This window comes from Fundulus heteroclitus, chromosome 16, assembly GCF_011125445.2.
Source record: "Fundulus heteroclitus isolate FHET01 chromosome 16, MU-UCD_Fhet_4.1, whole genome shotgun sequence".
In the NCBI taxonomy this organism is placed as follows: domain Eukaryota; kingdom Metazoa; phylum Chordata; class Actinopteri; order Cyprinodontiformes; family Fundulidae; genus Fundulus; species Fundulus heteroclitus.
Window position 1 is genome coordinate 15,736,511 of NC_046376.1, and position 23,400 is coordinate 15,759,910.

At 38.6% G+C, this 23,400-nt stretch overlaps 2 protein-coding genes and 1 pseudogene across 6 annotated transcripts; 2 read left to right on the top strand and 1 right to left on the bottom strand.

The window, feature by feature from the left end:
• Positions 1-3,094: 3,094 nt before the first annotated feature.
• mpg (N-methylpurine DNA glycosylase) lies at positions 3,095-6,878 on the top strand. The gene is made up of 3 exons (XM_012878541.3): positions 3,095-3,524; positions 5,891-6,095; positions 6,310-6,878. Exons 1-3 carry the CDS (start codon positions 3,270-3,272, stop codon positions 6,714-6,716), a joined length of 867 nt encoding a protein of 288 aa, XP_012733995.2. The 5' UTR covers positions 3,095-3,269; the 3' UTR covers positions 6,717-6,878.
• A 345-nt stretch (positions 6,879-7,223) lies between these two features.
• Positions 7,224-21,441, bottom strand: nprl3 (NPR3-like, GATOR1 complex subunit). 5 transcript variants are annotated; one of them, XM_036148081.1, is made up of 15 exons: positions 21,346-21,441; positions 20,797-21,055; positions 19,720-19,789; positions 18,678-18,716; positions 17,882-18,014; positions 15,379-15,453; positions 14,643-14,796; positions 14,409-14,490; positions 14,180-14,317; positions 13,193-13,349; positions 12,656-12,762; positions 12,298-12,427; positions 10,800-10,989; positions 8,796-8,988; positions 7,224-8,058 (listed from the first exon to the last, which is right to left on the bottom strand). In XM_036148081.1, exons 2-15 carry the CDS (start codon positions 20,990-20,992, stop codon positions 7,884-7,886), a joined length of 1,839 nt encoding a protein of 612 aa, XP_036003974.1. In that variant the 5' UTR covers positions 20,993-21,055; positions 21,346-21,441; the 3' UTR covers positions 7,224-7,883. The 5 variants fall into 5 exon arrangements, with proteins under 5 accessions (XP_036003974.1, XP_036003973.1, XP_036003975.1 ...); XM_036148080.1 differs by lacking the exon at positions 21,346-21,441 and adding an exon at positions 21,174-21,311; XM_036148082.1 differs by lacking the exon at positions 21,346-21,441 and having other exon boundaries at positions 14,409-14,487; positions 20,797-21,167.
• Positions 21,442-23,316: 1,875 nt separating this feature from the next.
• Positions 23,317-23,400, top strand: part of LOC118566318 — an 11,473-nt pseudogene continuing 11,389 nt past the window's right edge.

Below are 23,400 nucleotides of genomic sequence, written 5' to 3' on the forward strand. Positions count from 1 at the left end.
GCAGATGAGTTTCTGGAGTTTCTGCTTGCCGTCACAGCCAATGAGGGGCCTGCAGGAGATAAAAGCAAACCAGAATGCCTAGAGGACTGCCAAAACACTCCTGCGAAGATTATTAGCGGCAGAAACAATGAGTTGCTGACAGACGATAGAAACTCAGTCTTCACAGACAATGGCCTACACTGGTCTACCAGCCTGAACAAAGTCAACAATCTGTGTGAAAAGACTGGCACATGACATGCTCAGCATTTCTTTGTGTAACATTTCATTAAAAACGAGATGCATTTAATTAAGTGCTTTCAAATCGGATTAATTTTTAATGAATACTACTGTTTAATAAAACATAAATAGAATATTCTTTGCAGCTCAAATATCTCTGAGATTTCACTCTTGTAACTACAGATCAGAACAGAAAATGTGAGTTTTATTCAAAGCCTGCCAATATCTAATATTATTTATTCGCCCCATTTTTATTTTCTCTATCTCTACTTTGGAAAATAGTTATGACCAACTAAAGAGGAGTGTATTGCAAGACGTGATATTGCAGTCTGTTTATATCTTTTTATTTATGAAAATAATGACTCAAAAGGAAAATATGATACTGTGGAGGGTAAACCCAATATTACACCATAAAATCACCACTACATTATGTTTACAATCCCATCTGCATTATACATGGAATATTGAATGCACAAATGAAGCTTTGGCTAATTTCTTTAGATAAAATATTGCATCAGAAATTTACAGGACACTCTTATGGCTAGTATGCACTTATAAAAGTAATACACAAATAAATATTTGGAGCTTTAAGATATATAATAAAATACATGAGAGCTGAATTTGACACTTTTTGTGCAACTATTCTTGATGCAGGACTTCCTCTGTCTGATTACTGGGCTCCAGAGATCAGGAAGAGACTCAGGAATTTGAGCTATCTCTGTGCAGAAGAATCTGCAGCAGAGCCCTGTCAACATTTAGCACAGCAGGGAGAGGAACACCAGAACCACAGGGAGGCTGGAAGAATGTCACTGCGGTGTAAAGCTTCTGCTGTACAGTCCAAAATGAAAGAATAATATTAGCAAAGAAAATGTCTGAAATTTAGATTGGCAGTCTACACAGGTGGTAGAGATTGGAGTTGGCGGTTCTATTAACCATTTCGCTGCTGTTAAATGCTTCTCTAATATTGTGCAGTAGAATCATGCTTAATTAAAGAGTTATGGGTGTGTTAATAATTAATCAGGTATTTGGATTTCTTACCCTATTTAACCCCAATTAAATGTCAGTTGTGTCTGTTGTTCATGAAATATCTAAAAGTGGCTGTTAGGAATATTTCTCTATTTCTAGCTGATTTAAATGTAAGCTGCCCTGAGCTACCACCATTTTGCAACTTGTACTTTCCTCATGAAACCGTACTCTGTGGCACAGCCATGTCACACATAATTAGTGTTCCTGAGAGCCACATGGATCCACACTGCTTGGGGCCAAACAGGCGCCATCCACTTCCTAGGCACGGGCAGCAGAGAACACGCTCTCTCTATTTTTATCCTGTCATTAGTCAAATGAGACTGGGGAAAACAAAACAAAACAAACAGAGTCCTCAGAAGCAAGAAATTGCAGAAAGGTGATTGTCGAAATACAAAAACTTTAGCCTTTCTTTTCTCGGGAACTGGAAATTCATAATTAGGCGCTAGACTGCATCAGAAGTGATCCAGAGGATGATATATTTGCAAATGAACTGACTTGTTGTGCTGGAGTTATTACACAAATGATAAGAGTCAGTTCTTCTCTAAACGGGTTGCTTTTGCAATCAGTAACACAAACAAGGCTCACTAGGCTTTGCAGAAGTCAGGGATAGGAGACAAATGACTCGATGTGGCAATCCTGGAAAGGAAAAAGCTGAAAGAAGAAGAAGACAAACTAGGCTCACACCATCAGGTTAAAAATTTGATTGCAACCGGAATAATGTTCATAATGTTTTTTGTACATGTGTGTCATGTGTTGTCATAAATTAACTGAAGATTGAAAAGACACGCTTGTTTTATTTTTCTTTGTGTGTGTTTATTTATGCATATGTGATTAGTTCATAATAAACTTGCAGTTTATAGCTTTTGTCCCCCTATTTGTCAGATCTTTTTTTTTCTCAAAATGAAAACAATTACTGATATTCTACATGATCTTGTGCAAGTCCTTCATTCAAAATAATTACATACTTTTAAGTTCAGCTGGGATTTAAAATGGACTCACTTCTTGTTTATTGTTCAGTGTTTTCAAATTCTGAGCCACATTTAACTATTCCAACAAGAACAAAGTCGTAACAGTTTCAGTGAGACAGTGTTTCATAAAGAACCATACGTTCTTTCCCAGATTTGAATTTCTTTTATTTTTGGCTCAAAGTGTATTTAAATAAAAGTCAAATCTACAATAAAACTGCACTCATTCACTTATATTCCTATTATAATTATATAAAAAAGTCAAAACAAACAAGAGAAGCAAAAAGAAAGAAATTCTGACTGAATCACAATCTGTGAAGTCAATGAAATCATGGAGTCAATACTGTGGTCTATTAAAATGTAGTTGCTTTTTTTTTGTTTTTTAGCACAGACACTTCTTATGCAATCTAAAGACAATGGCTTTAATGCTACTGTATTTTGAATATGATTGGTCAGAGAGAAAGGTTAGGAGTGTCAGAATGAATATGGGTGTATACAGAAACATGTGCAAGCATATGAGACAGCACAGCACGAGCACAGGCTAAATAAGCTGATGTTGTTCTCTAGGGGAAATGTTGGTGACTCTTTGCCACTATCAGCTGTGCTAAATTAAAATTACAACAACAACAATTAACCTTGTTGTTAGAAAGAAGTTCTTAGAAAATTTTAGCACCCTTCATAAATGCACTGTTTTGACAGCATTGGACACTCTTTTCTGCGCATGTGTACACAGCCACAAATTAGATACAAGAAACATCGGCTAATTTTAAAACCCTTAAGTTACAGAAGATGTTTGGGGCCCAATAGAGTCGGCTCCTGTACGCGATCCGAGCCAAATGATTCGGATCCCAGTAAGGAGCCACAATTCCCTTCAAATGTGGAGCGGCCCCTTTAAGAAACGCGTTTACTTCCTGCTCCTGCATGTCAGAGCAAGCGCAGCAAGCAACGTTAAATTGAACGTTTTGAAATACGCAAAGATACTGAGTGTATAAAAAAAAATATACCCGGAGCGTGTCGCAGAGATATTTAAACTCGAATTTGGTTGTAATATGAGCAAGGATTATGGCAGGAAGGAAAAGAAAGGTCCGAGATTTGGTAGCGGCTGCGGCTACAGATAAAGAGGCTGGATTGACGTTGCGTAAAGATCAGACTGAACCGATTTGTGGAGCTTCTCCTGTCAAGCTGAAGAGTCAGCCAGGTCCGTGTGACTCTGTTCAAAGCCATTATTTCAACAACAGCGAGCCTGATCAACGCAGACTGGAGCAGGAGTTTTTCAATCAGCCTTGCATCTGTTTGGCCAAAGCCTTTCTCGGCAAGGTACCCGTGAAATATGGCTTTAACTTTACATTGACTCCTCTCTTTAAAGGGGCGCTACTACCTCAACCTTTACTGGAGTAGCTCAACAAACTGCACAGCGTTTGCTTTGTATCTCTAAATGGGAAGAAACTCCACATTTCATTACCTACTAATATACATAAATAAATACAAATCTTTCCCAGTCGATACAGCTACCTTCCTCACTGACACAGAGCAGTCTTGACTGTCCTGACAGCTAAACTGTGATGTGGGTTTGGCTGCCTTGCAGAGTTGGGGCAGATTTGCTCAATAGAAGGGGGGAGAGCAGGATATGCCATTATATTAAAAGTTAGATAGAGACAAAGAGGACAAATATGGACAATTCTTAATTGACTACCAAACGTCCAAACTCAATTATCTCCATGTTAACTGATAACCTAACTTTGAGGAGGGCCAAAGGCGGAACTTGAAAGCATGTAAGTGCAGCAACCCGGATGATTTACGGTGAACACATAACAGAAAACGTCCGAATACCCTTAATAATAGCTTCTAGCTCCTGCTCTTAGCTTCTGGCCCTTGATCTTCCTTGGGATCAACAGTAAGAACTCTATCGTGGGGCGGAAAGGAGCTTCGGACTGCTGTGCCGAATTCGGAGAGCCTTTAACTCACATGCGAGGGAAACGGACATGGAGGATGCGTGTCGAACCCAGGCGTACAGCCTTCTGAAAATGAACTACAAAGTTTGCGCTCTCTGCTCTCTGGACATTTTTGTTGATTTCCGGGATATGTTGTGTCGCGCAAAGGATTGTGGGATAGCTTAAAGAAGCTATAAGTAAGATATTTACCGTAAAATCAACCTAAATCATTCATCTGGGAATGGAAGTAACATTACCTATAAACAACCGGTCCTCTCCATCAACGTCTTAGTGACGTTTTTCTCCTTTCAAACCTAGAGGTACTGTCTGGATTCCAGACTCCAGAACTACTTCGGTTCAGAGTGCGGCCCTTGTTGACTTCTTGGTTCCTCAGCCAATCTTATGAGATTTCCCAGGGTTCCCAAAACAGAGCGCAGCATTCTGTATTTCATCTTGGCAAAAGAGCAGCAGAAGCCTGCAACCATGGAAGCCAGTAAGAGAAGCGGACCAGAAATAGAACAGAGTACAACATAATATACCAATCATGGGGAAGTAAAAATTCAGCAGGGTTTCACACTGTTTAAAAACAGCATATTAGATATTATTGTCATTGGCAAGCTGATGTACTGATTCAAGCCGCAGGGTATTATATATAGCTCCTTTAAGGCTTCTTAGGGTCGGTAATGGACATCGCGGGGGTTCCTAGACAAAACTAGCCGCGGGAGAGAGCATACAGGCTTCTTTTCCTAGCTCCTTCCTTACTGCACTATTCGGACAGCACTTATCATGGCGACCGCAGACGCACCTTGGCTAAACAGTCCTTACCCAAAACACGTATTCAGATAGAGCCAAGGGGCTGTGTTAAAAGAAATACCACCTGCAGCCTGTGTGCATAAAGGAAATTAATCACTTGGAAAGGAACCACGCTAAGCACGCTGTGCAAAGTTGTCCAGAAATATCTTAAAACCATTATTTCAGCTTACTTTTACACAGCCTCAAAACACAGCACATCTCTTACACCTGCAAATAGCATATATCTATCTATCTATCTATCTATCTATCTATCTATATCTATCTATCTATCTATCTATCTATCTATCTATCTATCTATCTATCTATCTATCTATCTATCTATCTATCTATCTATCTATCTATCTATATATATATATATATATATATATATATATATATATATATAAATAATCAGGTCTATCTTTTGTGCTGCTGCCCCACATCTGTGGAATGCCCTCCCTGACACCTTGAGGGCACCTCAATCCACTGAGTGTTTTAAAAAAGGCCTTAAAACATTTCTTTTTAGCAAAGCTTTTGGTCCCCTTTGGATGTTTTTCTCTCTTCCAAAATAGCTTTTTAAAAAAATGTTATGCTTGTACCTGTAGTACTTTGAGATCTTTTGATGGAAAGTGCAGTATAAATTAAATGTATTATTAATTATTAATTATTATTATTATTATTATTATTATTATTATTATTATTATCTATGACCCATTTACATATGCTTTCTGCTCATGGGAACAGTTAATTTTTAAAAACCTCTTCTACTTTAAAACCAATCAAAGTTAATTTCAATAGATTTCATATTACCAGTCAGAATAACTATTCTAATAGCAAATGCAGCCACTTTCTTTAAATATGCATTTGTTAAAGGTAACTAAAAAGAAGCATGGAATAAAAAAAACACTGAGCTGATTAATTTCTGATACAAACGGAGTCAATTTCAACTTTTCCCTGCAGGTGCTGGTCCGCCGGTGTGCAGATGGCTCTGAGCTACGAGGGAGAATAGTGGAAACTGAAGCCTATCTTGGCGGGGAGGACAAAGCCTCACACTCAGCTGGGGGAAAACGCACTGAGAGGAACACGGCCATGTTCATGAAGCCGGGCACAATCTATGTGTATCCAATCTATGGGATCTACCTCTGCATGAATGTGTCCAGCGAAGGTACATTATATACACACCAACAACGCCTTCCAGTGCAGTACGCCTATACAAATTAATATTAGTTACATTTTACGACAACGTGAAAAAGGGTTTAGCTTCATTGTGTTCACGTCAACCCTGTGGGCCGTGTTTGGTTTTCATTACTAGCGAAGAAAGGAAGGAAACAAAGCAGGGCTTTGCTGACTGCTGCAGATTGTGTGCTGTGTTTATTCAGGGGAGGGCGCTGCCGTGCTGCTGCGCTCTCTGGAGCCCCTGCAGGGCCAGTCTGCGATGAGGGAGCATCGAGCGGCGAGACGCAAAGAGGGAGCCCGTCAACTGAAGGACAAAGAGCTCTGCAACGGGCCGTCAAAGCTGTGCCAGGCTCTAAATATACCCCGCTGTTTTGACCGTAGAGACTTGGCCTCTGACCCGGAGGTGTGGCTGGAGGCCGATCCGGACACAAGTCCCCCGAAACCCCAGGATATAGTTTCAGCTCCGCGCATCGGCATCGAGTCCCATGGGGAATGGGCCAAGAAACCATGGCGCTTTTATCTCCGTGGGCACCCCTGTGTTAGTGTTGTGAATAAAGAGGCAGAGAGACGGTCTCTGTCTGGAAACGCAACAGACAGTTCAGATCCATGAGATGTCCGGAGAACCTAAAGAGGAACTGGGGAGCTTTTTTTTTTTTTTTTTTTAGCTAGTTTTCTGTGTTCCCTTTTTAATGTGAACAATTTAGAGACAGTAAAATCTTGTACACTTTGTCCTGCATAGATGATACATCCTACATTAAAATAATTTTTGTCATTCCGTCTTACACATTGTTCACGTCAAAATTACCTTCTCAGAGTTTTCAGTCCTTTTAAGCCATTTTTTTTTCTATAAATGCAAAACATTAATTTAATCTTATGGCTGGTATGTGTACAGCGCTCAGATTTTGTACATTGAACCCAGAGAACGCACAGACTGATGAATTAAAACATAAGCATAAAAACAAATGCAACTTTTAGAGAACGGGGAAGGGAAAAATGTCTGGGGGATACAAATTATTATTCCATACTTCTCCAGACCTAGAAAATACTTATATTCCAAACTTTTCTAACCCACATAGCAACCCTCACCTTTAATGTTAGCGGTTGAATAAAAGTCCAGTTTAAAATTTTAGACAGTAAAAACTTTTATTTTCCATGTTCTTGTAGATGCAGTTTATTGAAGCAAAGTTGTACAGTAAGGTAGAAGATTAGACCTGACAGATTTTATTATAAAGGAATATTGTACATATAGTAGTCTGTCTCATATAGCTCCCATCTGTTCGTTCAATAAGCATTCGCACGTGGGAAATGTTCCTCTCTGATCCTGACAGATGTTTGGAAAGCTCAGTTTCCTTCAAACCTGAGCTTGTGTGAAAAAACAAGCTGTTTGATGTTTGGACTCTGTTTCTTTCTTTTCTTTTTTTTCTCTCTGCAGTCTCTCCATCTCCACCTTTGGGATTCCTAAAGAGAGGTAGCTGGAGGCCTGGAACGATCAGTGCTCGCTGTGCACTTATGAAACCGGCACAGAACGTTTTTGTCTGAGTTTGAGAGGTCGTGTCAGACTCCCAGTACGCCAGTCCTTCCACTATTCACAGTGAACCCATAAGGCATGTCTGGCATGTATAAAATAATTAAATATCGTAAACAAAGGTTTGGCTCAGAGATAAAAAATACTCTACATTTCGTAACTCTTCACACATTAATGCCGCCGTGTCAGTCTGCCGTAAACCCTCCTCGGGTCCTGAGCGAACTGCTGTCGTAATTTCTAGTTGGTGGGCGCTCATACAGTCTGCTCCATGGGTGACTGGAAGATGGAAATGATGGGATCTTCGTGGTTCGTCACAATAAGGACGCTGCGGAACTTGTCGAACAGCGTCTTGAGCTGCGATCGCCTCATGTTCTCGTTGTACATGATTTCTTCCAGGTGGTGATGTCCCCGAAAGTAGTGCAGCAGCCTGAAAAGCAGTCGACACGCCGTGCACAGGGAAATTAATTAACAGCTTTTCTCAGTCAGCTGTAGTTTGTAAGCTCTCATAAAAAATACTGTCTACTAGGGCTGGGTGATAATTCAATACCAATATATATTGATTGATAGACATATATAGATGATAGAAAAAAGGGTCAATAAAGAGTTCAATAAAACAGTTTTCCTTTTTTTTTGCTTTCTAGCCATGTAGGTTAATATTACAGACATTACATCCTCCCAACCAATCACAACGCAGCCTCGAGAACCAAGCTCCACCCCCTTCAGAGAGTTCAGAGAGCACACATTCTTTATTCTTTTTGTTAAAAAAAACTTGCAGTTTTGGTAGAAAGTTGGTTGAATAAATGTTGAGTTTGACTTCAGTGTTTGTGTGCTCTGTATCTACAAATAGGTCACTAAGCAACAGCATAAAACGGCCAGGGATGCACTTAAAATACATATTTTTAATTTATTGATAGTTATTGATATCGATCAATATTATTTCTATTTTATTTATGGGTTTTTTTCTATATCGTCCAGCCCTACTGTCTACACTTTCTTTGCAAGATCAGTGTGGATACGATCTGTACAGTATGGACTTAAAGTAAAGAGTTTGCTGTGAATACACTAACATGTGAACCAATTATAGTAGAGGTTTCTTTAATTTGTATTAACACATTAAAAGGCAGCTAAACCTTTAAATAAATCCTGTGATGGAAGCCTAAATACCTGGCAAACATTCGCAGATCCTCTGGATTTTGCGCAGCCGGGATGTTCAGTATAACCTGCCGTTCATGCTCCGACAGGCTTGTGAGGAGCGTCTCTGTCATCCTTTTATTCAAAGGAGAGTCTCCGCCGGGCATCAGCTCAGCGCTGGAATTCTCCATACTGGGACTGGTTAGGGTCATATCGTCACTACTGGCTGCAAAGATGAGGGAAGGGGACAGTCAGTGATTCTGTTTGGCCCTGTATCTATCTGGGAGAGTGGCGAAGAGAGCCGGCCCAGCCTGCAGGCAGTACAGGCAAATGCTAGGGGTGCACTGAGGGCAAGTTTATTATTATGTATTTCATACAAACGCCCGACAACTAATACTACTTTATATACTATTGTTATGTGACGGAGGAGAAAGAGTAGAAAGGAGGAGGAGGCAAGCAGGAAAAACACAGAGGTAATTAAGTGTTAGTTGAAATCAGCACATAACGTTTTTGTTGCTAGCTAGCTTGATTGGAGCAGAAAGTAGGGAGCATGTTACATGAAGAAAGTGGACTGTTACCTAAAGGTAGTTTACTTTGGTGGATTACAGAATAAATATCCCTAATAAAAAAAAAAAAAAACAGCAGCATAGTTACTATCAGTGACATCCACATCAGGGTATGTTAGAAAGTATTCAGGTGTAGAAATAGCCTGAACATTTGACCAGAACTGGGTGATGTGACCCAAAATTATCTCATCTAAGGCTGAATGTAGTTTTTTTTGTGAAGTAGTAGCCCCTTGTCGGGACTTTGATGCAATCAACTGGTTTCCTTATATAGGACATTTTTGACCAATCTGTATAATCTGACCCAATCTGTATAATATTATTGAACTTGGTTTTGTAAAGTGCCTTGAGATGACATGTTTTATGATTTGGCGCTATATAAATAAATTTGAATTGAATTGAATTATCATCATCTCACAGGCACAATTTGTGAAACAAGACCAGGATCAAAATAATAAGGTGATTTTGCAACATATTTAAATGGTGATATTTTTGAGAAATATTTAGCAGGGATGTGGATATAACAGTGGATAAGGTCAATAATAATAAGACTGCTTTGATCAGTCTCTCAGTTTCACAAAATGACACCAGTTCATTGTAGTCTGACGTAGCCTTTAAAACCATGAACAGATAACACTTAGGCATCTGCAGAATCATATTATTATCATAACATCTAAGACTACATATAGTCCTAAATCAGAAATTCAATATAGTATTGCCCAGCCTGACTTGTTTTAATCAATGCTTACATTTTAAAATTTTAATGCAAATTGAGATGTTACAATTTAGCTCAGTTTACTCTTGCTCTTTGTGTTTAGAGTGATACAGGGCAAGCTTTACGTGGCTTATTATCAGTAATACTTATATCTATTCATCTCTTTTCAGATGCGCTTCTGACAATATCTTAAGCCCTGCAGCTTCAAAACACTTGCAGAAACCTTTGACTCCAGCAATAGCCGGTCCTGTCCCCTAAATATCAGCTCCCTCTGGTGAAGTTCTGACCATTAGAACTGTTCCCCTACGTCAGCATGGCACGGTGAGGTAGAAGCAGCACCATTAGATCCTGCAGACTGGCTGTCTCTTTTAACAGATAAACAACAAAGTTTGTTTTCGGAGAACCAGATCAAATCCACAACAATTTCTACAATTTATAGAGCCCATTGTATGCATATTACTGTACAGTGTTTTTCAGCAATCCCCTCTTTTTTTTAACTATATTCATAGTGTGTTATGTTTACACTGGGTTCTGTTTTGTTTTAATCTGTGCAACAAAAGTATATTTCATATCGGGGTTCATTTTGTGTACATTTTTAGTATAGTATTTATTGTTTGTTATTGCCTCTATATTTTTGTGTTAGATATCTCAGAGTCAAATAAAGTAAAGTTGGATTGAAACAGAATTGTGCCACTTGTTTGTTAATACTGTTTCTACTGTATTTGCTGTATTTGCTTATTTTGCTTGTATGGAGCTTACTTGGAGAACCAAAACTAAGAGCGCTTGGGGTGCTGAGACTGCGGCCTCCAACTCGAGCAGCCAGCGGAAGTTCTTCTTCCTTGTGTGCAGGCTCTTCTTCACTGGGTGGTATTAAAAGGCAAACATAAGTGTGTAGCTGGATGAGCAGGCGGCGCTGGAGCATCCACACCACCATCTGGATAAGCTGGGCCTAGTTACACACAGAGCAGAGTACTTTTTGAATTAGCCGTTGGTAACACCCAAGCTATGAAGATTGAGCTCGATAAAACAAAAGGTGAGGTGAATTTTAGATTATGCACTTTAGCAATTTACAACACAACCTCAACCACCCTTGCCAAACAACATGAGTTGATAAGAGAAGATTTTCTATTGATTACAATACAAAGTTCTAATTCACTGTGAAATCCAAAATTTAACTGAAAGCTCCAATATTACTTTTGCTTGCTTTAAAATTTGTTTTAAAAACAGTAAAACAGGCTGTTTGGCACAGTTGGTGGCACTTTTGCTTTGGATCAAGAAGGCTCTGGGTTCGAATCCTGGGCTTTGGTTTTTCTACATCCGGTTTGCATGTTCTTCTTGAGTGGTTTCTCTCCGGGTACCCCAGCTTCCTCTCACAGTCCAAAACCATTACTGTTAGGTTAATTGGTTAATTGGTCTCTCCAAATTGCCCTTATGTGTGTGCGGTTGTCTGGCCTGTGGGTTTCTATGGAAATACACACAACAACAACCCCTGTGGGTTTCTATGTTGCCTTGTGTTGGATTGGCAACCTGTCCAGGGTGTATCCCGCCCCTCGGCCAATCACCGCTCAAGATAGGCACCAGCGCACCAAGATAAACGGGTATAGACAATAATGCAGCTTTGATCTTTTACTCATGTTATTTAACAACTGTTTCTAAAGTGTTTATTTTTTTGATTGTAGAAAATAAAATAGGTTATATCAAAAGTGAGATATAAAAATGATTGTTCAATATCAATCATCCATTTTTATATCACGGACCTAAAACAATGGCTATTCAAGGTGTTTTGAACCTGCATTCTAAATAATGGCCAACAGAGGGCGCATTCTGTAGAGGAGCCAATTTTAGTACAGCTTTGATATAAAAATCCTGAAATAATTCATCCGTTGTGATCAGATGAGTCAACGCAGGAACACATCCACAAAAAGCCGAACAGTGTCTCCACAAATGTTTATGGAGCTAAACGTAGACGCAGACATCATGAGCTAAGTAGGCGCTGTAACTAAAGCCATGCCTCTTTATTAGTTTTACTAGTCTGCCTTAAGGGAAGGGGTGTCAAGTTTAGGTCAAAGGTAGCGTATGACCATTCCTTTCCGAAGTGAAAACAGATTAAAAAAAAAATCTTGACAGGGAACTTAAACCCAGTGATTTATTTTTTTTAAATCTCGTTTTTTTCCCATTTTATTTGCATCTTTATCATTTAATCTAAACTTCACACAGAAAATGAACAGTATTTTAACCGTTTCAGCCATTGTCCTACCTCCTGTGCGGGAGCTTCCAGGGGGTTTCTAAATTCTGCCAGTGAGACCGGTAGAGAGAACTTGGCCAGCATGGAGGGTAAATCGTGGCCAGAAAACTGCAGAGCAAACTGCTCGGCCAGAGGGGAGTACCTGGTCAAGGGAGGAACACACAAACACCATCATTCAACACAGAGCTTTTTCACTAACGCCGTCCCTGTATTTTAAATGTAAACTTCAAACAAGCTATTAAAGGAGTCATTCTCGTGAGAGGAGGATCAACGACAGCGAATTGTAAAAATCCAAGTTAGCTCTTTTATGCAAGAGTGCCCAGCTATATTATGCTCAACCAGTTCTTCAGGCTAGATTTTACCCACTTACAGAGAGATGTTGGCGTGGGGAGACAGCATATAGACGTTGTTCTCACACAGAGGAAAAATGATGATTGCCTTGCCCCAATAGACCAAGTGAGCAGCTATTTGGAAGATCTGAGTGAGATAAAAAAAACTTCATAATGATAAACAATAAGGTCTCATTACAAAATCCTAAACACTCAAGGAGGGATCTCGAAAGAAAACAATGTTTGAGCGAATATCTTTTTGCATTTTATATATTCCCCACCAGGTGGCAGTAAGTAGCTAGGTATGCAACATGAATTACATTTCTGACTTAACCCGCTCAACATCTGACAAGGGTTCTTAAAACCCAAATAATTCTTTAAATCTTAGTTGTGGCATGGATTTTTATTTAAATGATATTACGTATGCTCTGTTTGTCCCACAGAGTCATGTCTATTGACTACTTAGAATGTAAAATGCAAATGGATTTTTATCCCTAACTTAGCGTCAGAATAAAGACGTGCCTTGAAATGTTAAAGTGTGATGTCAGAGCGATGAAGGCTGTGTATTTGTTCTGCACCTGCAGTAAGGCCAGGTCAGCGTCCTGGGCCAGCTGCTGCAGGTTTTTCACCGCTGAGCAGGTCTTTATCAGGCGCACCATTGCAGGCGAGCAGTCCAGAGGAAGCTGGCCCAGCAGTGCCTTCTCGCTTTCTAGCAGCAGCAGGGCATGATAGGGCCTGCAGGGTCACAGAAAGCAAATTACTTCCTATCCCACAGAACCTCTTGTAAAAGAACAGGCAATATCTGCTAAATTTCTACTTTTTACTTTACTTCTGTTTTACTTTGAAAAGGCAGAATAGGCGACGTTAATATTTTTAAAAGCAAGTTTTACAAACTACCTACAGGTGGCAGTATGGCCCACAGAAAACACTTCTACCTTGAGAAAAGGCTGAGTTTAAAAAAATGGGGCCCACAATTTAACCAAAAATGAAAAAGTTTAACTTCTAATGAAAACAAAATACACAAAATTGCTTTATAAGGGCCAGAGACGAGGCAAGGCAACATGTCAGCCAAGAGCTGATGGAGCAGCATGAATCAAATGGGAAACATGGACCAAATTAATATTTTCTGGTCATGTCTGTATTATTGTATTTAGATTAAAGCATAAATAATTAGCACATCTTAATATAGCCTCATCAGGTGAGGTTTTTGGGACAGTTTACTACATTTGAAGGACTGTTTTGTATGACTTACCAACTCTGTTTAACAATTGATTCCAACTTCCAAAAATAAAATGTTTAGAAAAATAAATGAACTCTGATACATAACTAATGAACTAAAGAGTAAATATTTCCTAAAAATACTTTATAAAAAGTCTTCAATAGAGGGGAGCAGGGTATTTGAAAATGTGAGGTTATGTTTGAAGGGTACACATTTGAAGCACCAGGAGAAATTTCTGCTTGATTTGGCACAGATCAGTTTTCCTATGTAATTTATAATCATATCAGTTCATTCATGGACAATGCTAGTTAAATAAAATATGATTTGTATGAAATAACAAATCTACCTGATGGCCTTCAGACTGCGCTCCAATGCCTCCGGGGGGATATAGTTACCACCAACCCTGTGGATCTTATGAGGCAAGCAGAAGCTGACCTCCAGCCAGTTGTTAATATGTAAGCGTACGACACCGGTCGTACACAGGCTGAAAAAATCATAAACATCATAATCGGCTTTGTGAAAACGTGGATTCGTTCAACACCGGGAAAAAAAAGAACATTTCATTTGCTTCCCACCTGTCGTATGCCTCATTCAGGTCCCTGGCTAGCTTACATTTAGGGAGGATCTGCCTAAAGGGTGACTGTGGGGCTCCATCTGCTAACATCGGCAGAGAGGAAGCACAGTTATAAAAAAAAAAAGTATCAGACACGGAATAAAACAGAACCCAATTAATATCTCAAAACTGCAAGGTTTGATTGAGATGGGGCTTCAGAGACGATGCGGGTGCCGTACTGAGAGAAAAATCTCACTTTCGGTAACAGTGGTGATCTCGTCTTGCACGGCCAGCATCAGCTTGGCTTCTCTGGTCAAGTACTGGCAGCGGCGCTCCTCGTGCTGAAGGGCTATAGCGATGCGCCGAGACAGGTTGTGCATGCAGCTGATCACAGACGGGTCAGCGTTGGCCTGAAGATGCAAACGTCATGAAGAATATGTTGTTGTTTTTTTTTTTACATGTTTGAAGTATTAAACAATTACAACCAATTCTTTATCGTGTTGCTCAGGTGACTGGAAAACATTTAAAGACTTAAAAGACCAATGAATAAAATATTATAAGGTCTTTTACGGATGTTTACCGCGCAGCAATTTAAACTGCTGGGCAGATATGCGGGGTAAAACCTGACGGTGCACTTCTTGCACTGAGAAGCATGACTCAGCATGGGCAGGCACTGGGCTGGGCCTCGCTGAGCAGCATGATTAAGCAAAATAAACCGCCCCCTCCTTCTCATGCTGTCACTGATACTGGACCGTTATCACACACACCCTTCCTATTCAAAGAATTCAGATTAACAGAAGACTGAGTAAACTTGTCCCACCCACAGCCAGCTAAAATGTTTGACAAAAAAAAAAAATAAAAAAAAAATAGAATGGATAAAAAAAACTTTAGAACATTTGAAAGCTAAAATATAACCCGGTCCAAAGCCATATTACCATTTTCAATTACTCACCCAATGATATTTTTAAACCTAATGATAAAGATTTTCTTACCCGCAGTGCAAAAACCACATTAAACAAGATCATCGTAGGCATTTCTCTCTTCGGTGAAGGATCTGTTTTGGAAACCTGAAATGATGCAAGACCAAATCTTTATAAGCGGCAAAAAAAATAAAATAAAATAAAATAAAATAAAATAAAATATGGCTTTCAAAACTAAAGTACAGCTGTCAATTTTTATTTGAAAGCAATGCTTAAATATTACATTAGTTCAACGATACAAATGTTAAATTTCTATGACATTTTTAACCTAATTTATGTTCAGATTTATTGAATTACTTACAAATATTTTAAAATTACACAAAAAAACGGTCAAAACAGGTTTTTAAAACAAGGTAGAATCAGAAGAAATCCTGTTTGCTAAGATACAAAGACCAACAGAAAAAAAGTTTGGGATGGAATAGATTACATGTGTGTCAACAGAAGTATATATATATATATATATATATATATATATATATATATATATATATATATATATATATATATATATATATATATATATATATATATAAAAAGCCAGCCTGGGCTGTTGCAAAAAACTGCTGACTGAAACAACCTAGTTCATACCTAGCTGGTATTTTAGCACATTACAGTTTATTAAAAGGTCTTCCAGTCATTTTCAGGAGTCAGTCTAAAAATCTGTGGACTAAATAGGGAATTTTCCATGTGCATAAAACAAAGCGAGAAGCAATTATAGTAATGTCAGCATGTTGGGGAGCTTTGTGCCGTTCTTCACAGTTTGCCTCAGGCCTTGTCAGCGGGCCAGTAAAACAGTGAAAACTTCAGCTACACAGGCTGAACGACTGACCAAAAAGGTACAGTAGGGGGCGCTGAAGACGATAGGATCAGTGTGTCACTTCAATGCAAAATGAGTAAAGGTTCTCACCTCTCACAAGCACGGTGACTGGGTAATATAGGAAAAAAATGAAACCTTTATAACTCATATAATCTAAGTCAGCTCCCTTAACACTTAAGTAATGAGCTGTACTTCAGAATTAGAACTGGGAACAAATGTTTCATCTCCAAAATACATCAAATTCAGTATAATGTCGATTCAATAATCGACGAGACGTATACTACCTGTTTTTCTTTCTATCACCAACCAGAGCTGAATGTGTCGGCTACCAAATCTTTGGTTTTGGATGTTTGAGTTTTTTATTATTATTATTATTATTATTATTATTATTATTATTATTATTATTATTATTATTATTATTATTATTATTATTATTATTATTATTATCATCATCAATGACCATGATGGCTGTTCTTGATTAGCCAGCAAACTGAACCCCCTGGAAAAATCCATGGGCTGTTGTCAAGAGGAAGATAAGACACCAGACCCAACAAGCCTGAAGGCAGCTATCAAAGCAATCGGGGCTTCCATTACACCTACGCAGCATTACAGACCGATCACCTCCGTGCCTTGGTGCATTGATGCAGTAATTCATGCAAGAGGAGGCCCAGCCAAGTATGGAGTGCATAGAAATGGACATACCTTTCAAAAGCCTGACATTTGTGCTTAAAGCATACTTTTTTTGATTGGTCTAATGTGATGTTCTGAATTTTGGGTGTTCTTTACCTGTGCGGCGTAATCATCAAAAGCACAAGACATAAAAGCTTGAAATATTTTCCTCATCTTGATTTCATCACACCACCCCTGTTCTACAGCAACTCCCCCGCCTCCCGGTCAAATTCAGAATTCAATTCAAAACTCTTCACATTTGTTTACATTCAAGGTCATCGGCAACCTCGCCCCTCCTTTCTCATCTGACCTCCTCCTCCCGCTCCCTCAGATAATCTTCCTCAATCCATCTCTCTGTTCTTTTTTTGCCTCGGTGCCTGAGCTTTCTCTCACTCTGCTCCCAATCTCTGGAATTCTCTCCCATCATATATCCGAAATATCGACAGCCTCGACATGTTTAAATCCAGACTTTTTTGATTGGTTTTATTGTTGTTTTATCTTAATTTGTAGATGAGTGACCTTGAGCGTTTTGAAAAGCACTTCTAAATAAAATGCATTATTATTATTACTCTATGTGGGATGAAACGCTATAAAATAACGTTCACTTTCTGAAACGAACGGCAAAAAAGCATTGCATTTTTACGCAATATTCAGATTTTTTTTTAGATGTAACAGTACCAACAGAAGCAGACGCTGGGGATTTTCAGAATGAAAGAGTCCATTAGGAAACACGGGCCTGTGTGGTAGTTTATACTCGGCATTTCGTACAAACATTAAAATTTTTTTTAAAGCCAACCTTCCTTACTTCCCTGTCTTTACGACACAAAAAAAAAAATACATTTTGGGGTAAAAGTAAAATGAAGATTAAATAGAACAAAAGTCCCAACAGTTTAATCACGAAAAGACTTCAACCTCGTGATAATAATTTATTAAATTTGCACTGCACTTTTTTTTTCCAGCCTCAAAGTGCTCCAACATAAATACAACTAGAAGCCAGGTCACTGAATCTTCTTCTTTACTTTTTCCTACCTGGATGAGGGGCGAATGCTGCAGAAGAGTAGGGTGACCCACGAATCGAACATTGTCTATCTTCAGTTCAAACTTCTTTCCACACATGTCAGACTTGGTGGCCAGGATGGTGGCCAGGATGCTATCAGAAAACCTCGAGTAAGGAAGCACAGGCTCAGTGAAAAACGTTGCAAAGTTGGAGCAGCTGAGACAAGGTGAAAATGATGCAGGCTAACATTTTTTTTTACATTCTTATCTAAAGGATGTATCTGACTATTAAATAATCCAATAATCCAATTAAAAATAAAATGCATACATAGCTACTGAGAAGTAGGGAAAAGAAGATACTTCTTGTCAGAAAACTGGGAATGATACATGAATGAGAAATGTGACAAACTCATGCTGGTTTGACTTAATTAACTCATGCTGCAATTAAAGGGGGGGAAAAATCAAGACGCTGAACCTCCAGAAAAAAAAAAAAAAAAAAAAAAAAGTATGGACCTATTCCACCACCATGGTTTTAAAAAGCAATGAAAAGTATTATTCTGTTGGATTTGATTTGAATTTCATCCTCGTGTGCCACGTTTACATGCTCCGAATTACCAATGTACATTTAAACCGTTAATTTTAGTGCAAGCGCTGATTTTTTTCTTCTGGGTTATCATTTACGGGAACTGTACAGATATCAGGGTTGGAGAGCGATACGGGGCACAAAAACAGGAAAGATGGGGTAAAATAAAAGGACAGGGGGAGGGGAGGGGAGGGGTGGCAGGTTATCTAGGGAGAGGAGAGGTGGTTCAGAATGATTCGGTCTTACCCTGCTACCAACTGTTCATCAGTTAGTGGACATTGCTCCCTGAAATGGGAAATGGGCCCCAAAAAACAGAAGAACAAAAAAAAAAAGAGCAAACAAAAGGGAGAATGCAACACACAGTTGGGCTAAATGCAGAAAATGGACATTAAAACAACCCAAACACACATGAGACACTGTGATGTAAAAATGCTGGTCTGCATGCTGAATCAAGTGCATTTCACATACATACGAATAGCTGTCAGTGATGGACATTGCAGGAGGTATGGTGAGTTTACATATCAAGCAATTATCAATTTGATACAACTGTAAACACTACTGCATACTGCAACATCAGTTTCAAGTCGCGTAACTCATCATCTCTTATCTATTGATGAAAAAAATAAATGTCGCTGCTGAATATTCATATTGAATATTTTCTAGTTGTATTCAAATCAGGTAAAAAAAAAAAAAATCAGCAGGATCCCCATCTGTAAGGTGACAGCACAATAAAAAAAGGATAAAACAGACAAGACTTTAAGGTCTGTGGCTTATGTTGATCTCTTAAGTTGTACTCAAATTTATATCTAAACTATGACTCATTGCGACAAGATGAATATTCTGGCAGATGAATTTATTCATATGTAGCCCAGTGCTGGCCTGGGTATATGCTATAGGTTTCCATGTGTTTTACTTTCAAGGAATGCAATGTTTAGTTAAATAATGTAAAGTAAAGTGTTAACCAAAAGCATGGACCAAACGGCACAGGAAATAAAGCAGTGATGGTGGAGTGTTAGAGGCTTATTAATTTCTCACTGCCTCATTTTGCAAGTACATTCAAACAGCAGCTAAACAAATGCAACATTTAGACAGATGAAGTGATGAAATTACACGTTCAAGAAGTTATATTTATAAAAAGAAACATGGGTTAACTTATTACTTTTACGAGTATTTTCTGTTTTTTCCATTTCAGGTTGGGCAAAAAAAAAGTATCACAGCTAAAAATAAAATTAAAATAAAATCATCTTTGATTCATAAATCTATTTTATACGAAGACAAAACAACGTACCTCGAGTCACCATCCTGATCCTCAAGAACATCCCCAGTTGTGCTCAGTGCATATGGATTACGTTGCTTTGCTGAAAGGACAGATTTCAGTATAAGCCAGTTTAAAAAAAATATGTAAAAGAAGTCAAAAGATAATTGCAGACCAGCGATTCAGCCCATGTGGCACTAACAGCCCAGAAATGTGTCACAGAGACTTTACAAATCTTTCGTTTCATCAAATCAGACCTTTTTACCGGAAGTGTGTCACAATAACACATTAATAACACATTATGCTGTTGTAATAGAACCGAACTATACACACCCCATGACTTCTCCAATCATCTTTAGTCATTTTCCGTATGACTTTAGCGGTCTCTCTCATGAGCCGCTTTTTTTTTGCATTACTTTACTTTGTAACGTTTTTGTGCGCTAATTGTTTCTGCAACAGCTCTCTTAAGGCATTAAGACACCGCAACGTTTCAATCAGGACCAAGTCTGGACAATTGCAACATCCTGTCTCTGTTTCCCTGCTGTGTTTGAGATCCTTGTCCTGTAAGTGAAGCCGTCAGCCTGACTCAAATTTGACCATGTACTTTGGTATACAATGGATATAACGGTAGAATCAATGGCTTCAAGGTGCCACGGTCATGTGACTATAAAAACAAGCCCAAATCATGACCCCTCCACTCCCATGCTTTCCAGTTAATTCAAGGTGGTTGAGCTGTGTTTGGTTCCTATCGAATGAGGTGCCGTAAATTACAGAAAGACATTCTCTACTTTAGTCTTGTCTGTCTGAAGAAGACTGTTTCAGGAGTCTTGTGGTTCATGCAGATGGCACCGTGCAAAAGCAAAGTCATGCTACAATATTATTTTTAGACTATAATGGCAAGCCAAACCTTTTCAGTCTTCCTCAGATTGTGCTGTCATTAACTTTGACAACAAATCAGGAGGAGACATTTCTGCAAAGTCGGTGACTCGATGGAATCGTGCTTTATTTTATTTTCATTTTATTGCAAATCAAAATATGGTCACCCTACGTAAGGATACCAGACGTCTAGGGGTGTAAACCGGTCTGAGCTCATGCTAATGCGGCGCTTACCTGAGAGAGAAGACGGACATTCGTCGGCTCTTTGAAAGGGATACCGGAACAGAAGCTTGTTCCCTCTGCTCCCAGAGCTAACCAGTATCACGCTGATAGGACTGGTTTTGTCCCAGCTTTTATGTCTGTTGCTTTGAGCCTGACTGTACAGGGAGTTTCTGTCTCCTGGCGACTCGGCCGATGGGCTCAGCATCATGTTAGCATTCTAAAAAGCGCCCCGTTAGCTTGATTTGGCTGCAGCGCTTTACATCGTTTATGTCTGCGACAGAGAGAAAAAAATAAGAATAACGAGAAGTGCTTACAATCACTGATCAAGCCTACATAAAATCGCGCAAGTATCTCATAGAGCTAAAAGTGTTGACATTGTTATGTGTTACCTAAAGAAATGCTCGGCTGGAAACATTAACTTAGTTTGTATGTTCCACCCTGCCTTTAATTAAAAGAGCAATAAAATCGGCTTTACTTGCTAATATATGCTATACTGCCAAAAGTATTTGCTCCCCTGCCCTAAATCGCATTTCATTATTAATCCATTGGGTTAAGAATGACCTTGGTGAACCCTTTGCAGCTTCCACCGTTGGGGAGCTTCCAAGTCTAGACGCCTCATGGAGCCCCATTGCCGCTGTCGTGCCGTGTGGCCGCCATCTTGGAAAGGTCGCCCGCTCCATTCAGTGTACCGTGTTTAGGAGGAACTTGCTGAATATTAAACTGATTTTCACGCTTTTTTTATTTTTTAGATATATAATTTTTTGTTCCAAACCTTAAACATGCAGCTATCATCGCACATGGTTCATTGTTCCATTCTTAGTGGGGTTAACAGTAAAAGAATATTATTATGTGATGTATAAGTATTTTGCGAAACACAGACACTAATTTTTTTATAAATGTTGGATCATGTTTTATAAATATGGATACTCTCTCCATCTCTTTATATTTCCTCCTCTTTGTATATAATATTGTTGATGGACCCCGTTAATTTCCCGTCACAAAAAAGGCAATTAACAGTGTTTGGCTTGACATCAGCAAGATAAATTAATAATTAAAGATTGGTGCTGGTTTTGTGGACTTTGTCTTTGTTGTTTAACATTTGTTTGGTACATGTTAAAGAAAATTATAATTATTTATGGATTAAGGTTATGAAGTATGGGTGACATATTTGCATGTCCTCTCAGGTAGGCACATAGGTCACTGTAATATACATAATTTAGGCATATTTATGTTCAAATTCTCAGGAGTTATCATCCATGATGAGAGGAATAAAGACAGAAAAAAATCTTGCTAGATTAATTTGTTCCCATCCTTTGAGTGAAGGAACAGGATATTTCAGACAACTAAAATATTAGGTTCTCATATTGATGGTCTCCAAAGTTATTTTCCAGCTGTGCTTGATTGGTCAGCAAACTTGCCTGACCTAAGCCATCCATTCATCCATCCATCCATCCATCCATCCATCCATCCATCCATCCATCCATCCATCCATCCATCCATCCATCCATCCACCTTTCCACAAATCCGCTTGTCACAGCGGGTATAGACAATCACCAAAATTAACATAAAAAAAGGCCTTAACAAACCTAATGTGTTTTAAATCTAGATAATACATGAGAACCACCTTTTTTAATTGAATGAGTTAGGTTAATAACATTTTCAGTAATATTCTAATCTATTCAAATGCATTTTAACCCACCTATGAGGCATGTGAGGGCAAGATCAGCCGCTTTCCATTAGATGGCAGTTTTTGCAGATATTGTTAATTTTTAATTTTCCGAGCTTGCTACAGCGATTCAGTCTATAAATAAAGACTCTTGTAACTCTGTAAATGAATCAAAATGTATCTGTCAAATAGTGCAGTTGCCAGCGGTAGTAATATTTTGATAAATAAACATTTGGTATGATGATATGGTATTTACTGTTGAATCAAACGTTTGTAAAGGCTTTGTTTTAAATATTTTTTTCCTTCAATTAATTCTTTAAACAATTTCAAGACGTTGCACTCACATGACCCGTCAATATTTTTGATGCATTATCATTTATTTCAGTTTGCCACACCCTTTTATTTCAAACTGCATGTTTTGCAGCACTTATCCAGTAGTTTTTACTGTTCAATCTAATAAAATGTTATATTATGATTGCACAAAAATGTAATTCATTGATCACATAAAGAAATAATCAAAAGATATTTAACTCTTTCTGATGTATTGACATTTTCCTCTGTTTTTTTTTTTTTTTTTTTACATAAACAGGTGCTCAAATAAATGTGGTGAACTTAAAAATATTATTTGTTCTTATTGACTCTCCAAATGTAAACCACTGGATAGTGTGAAATAGAACTCAACACTTAAAATGTCAAGAGGTTGAAAAGCAATTACATGAGAACCAAAGCTACTTTAAACAAACGATATGATACCTTTAGGTCATGATTTTCAGTTTTTATTTGCAGTTTGCAACAGCTTCAAACCATCAAACAGTGCTTTTTGGAAACTTCACAATACAAAGACTGTTGCGTTTTATTTTTGCTTAATGGTACTGTTTGCCCAGGGCAGAGACCACCACAGCCAAGAACTTCTGCCAAGCCTCCTGGAAACCTGCGGTAAAGACGGAGGG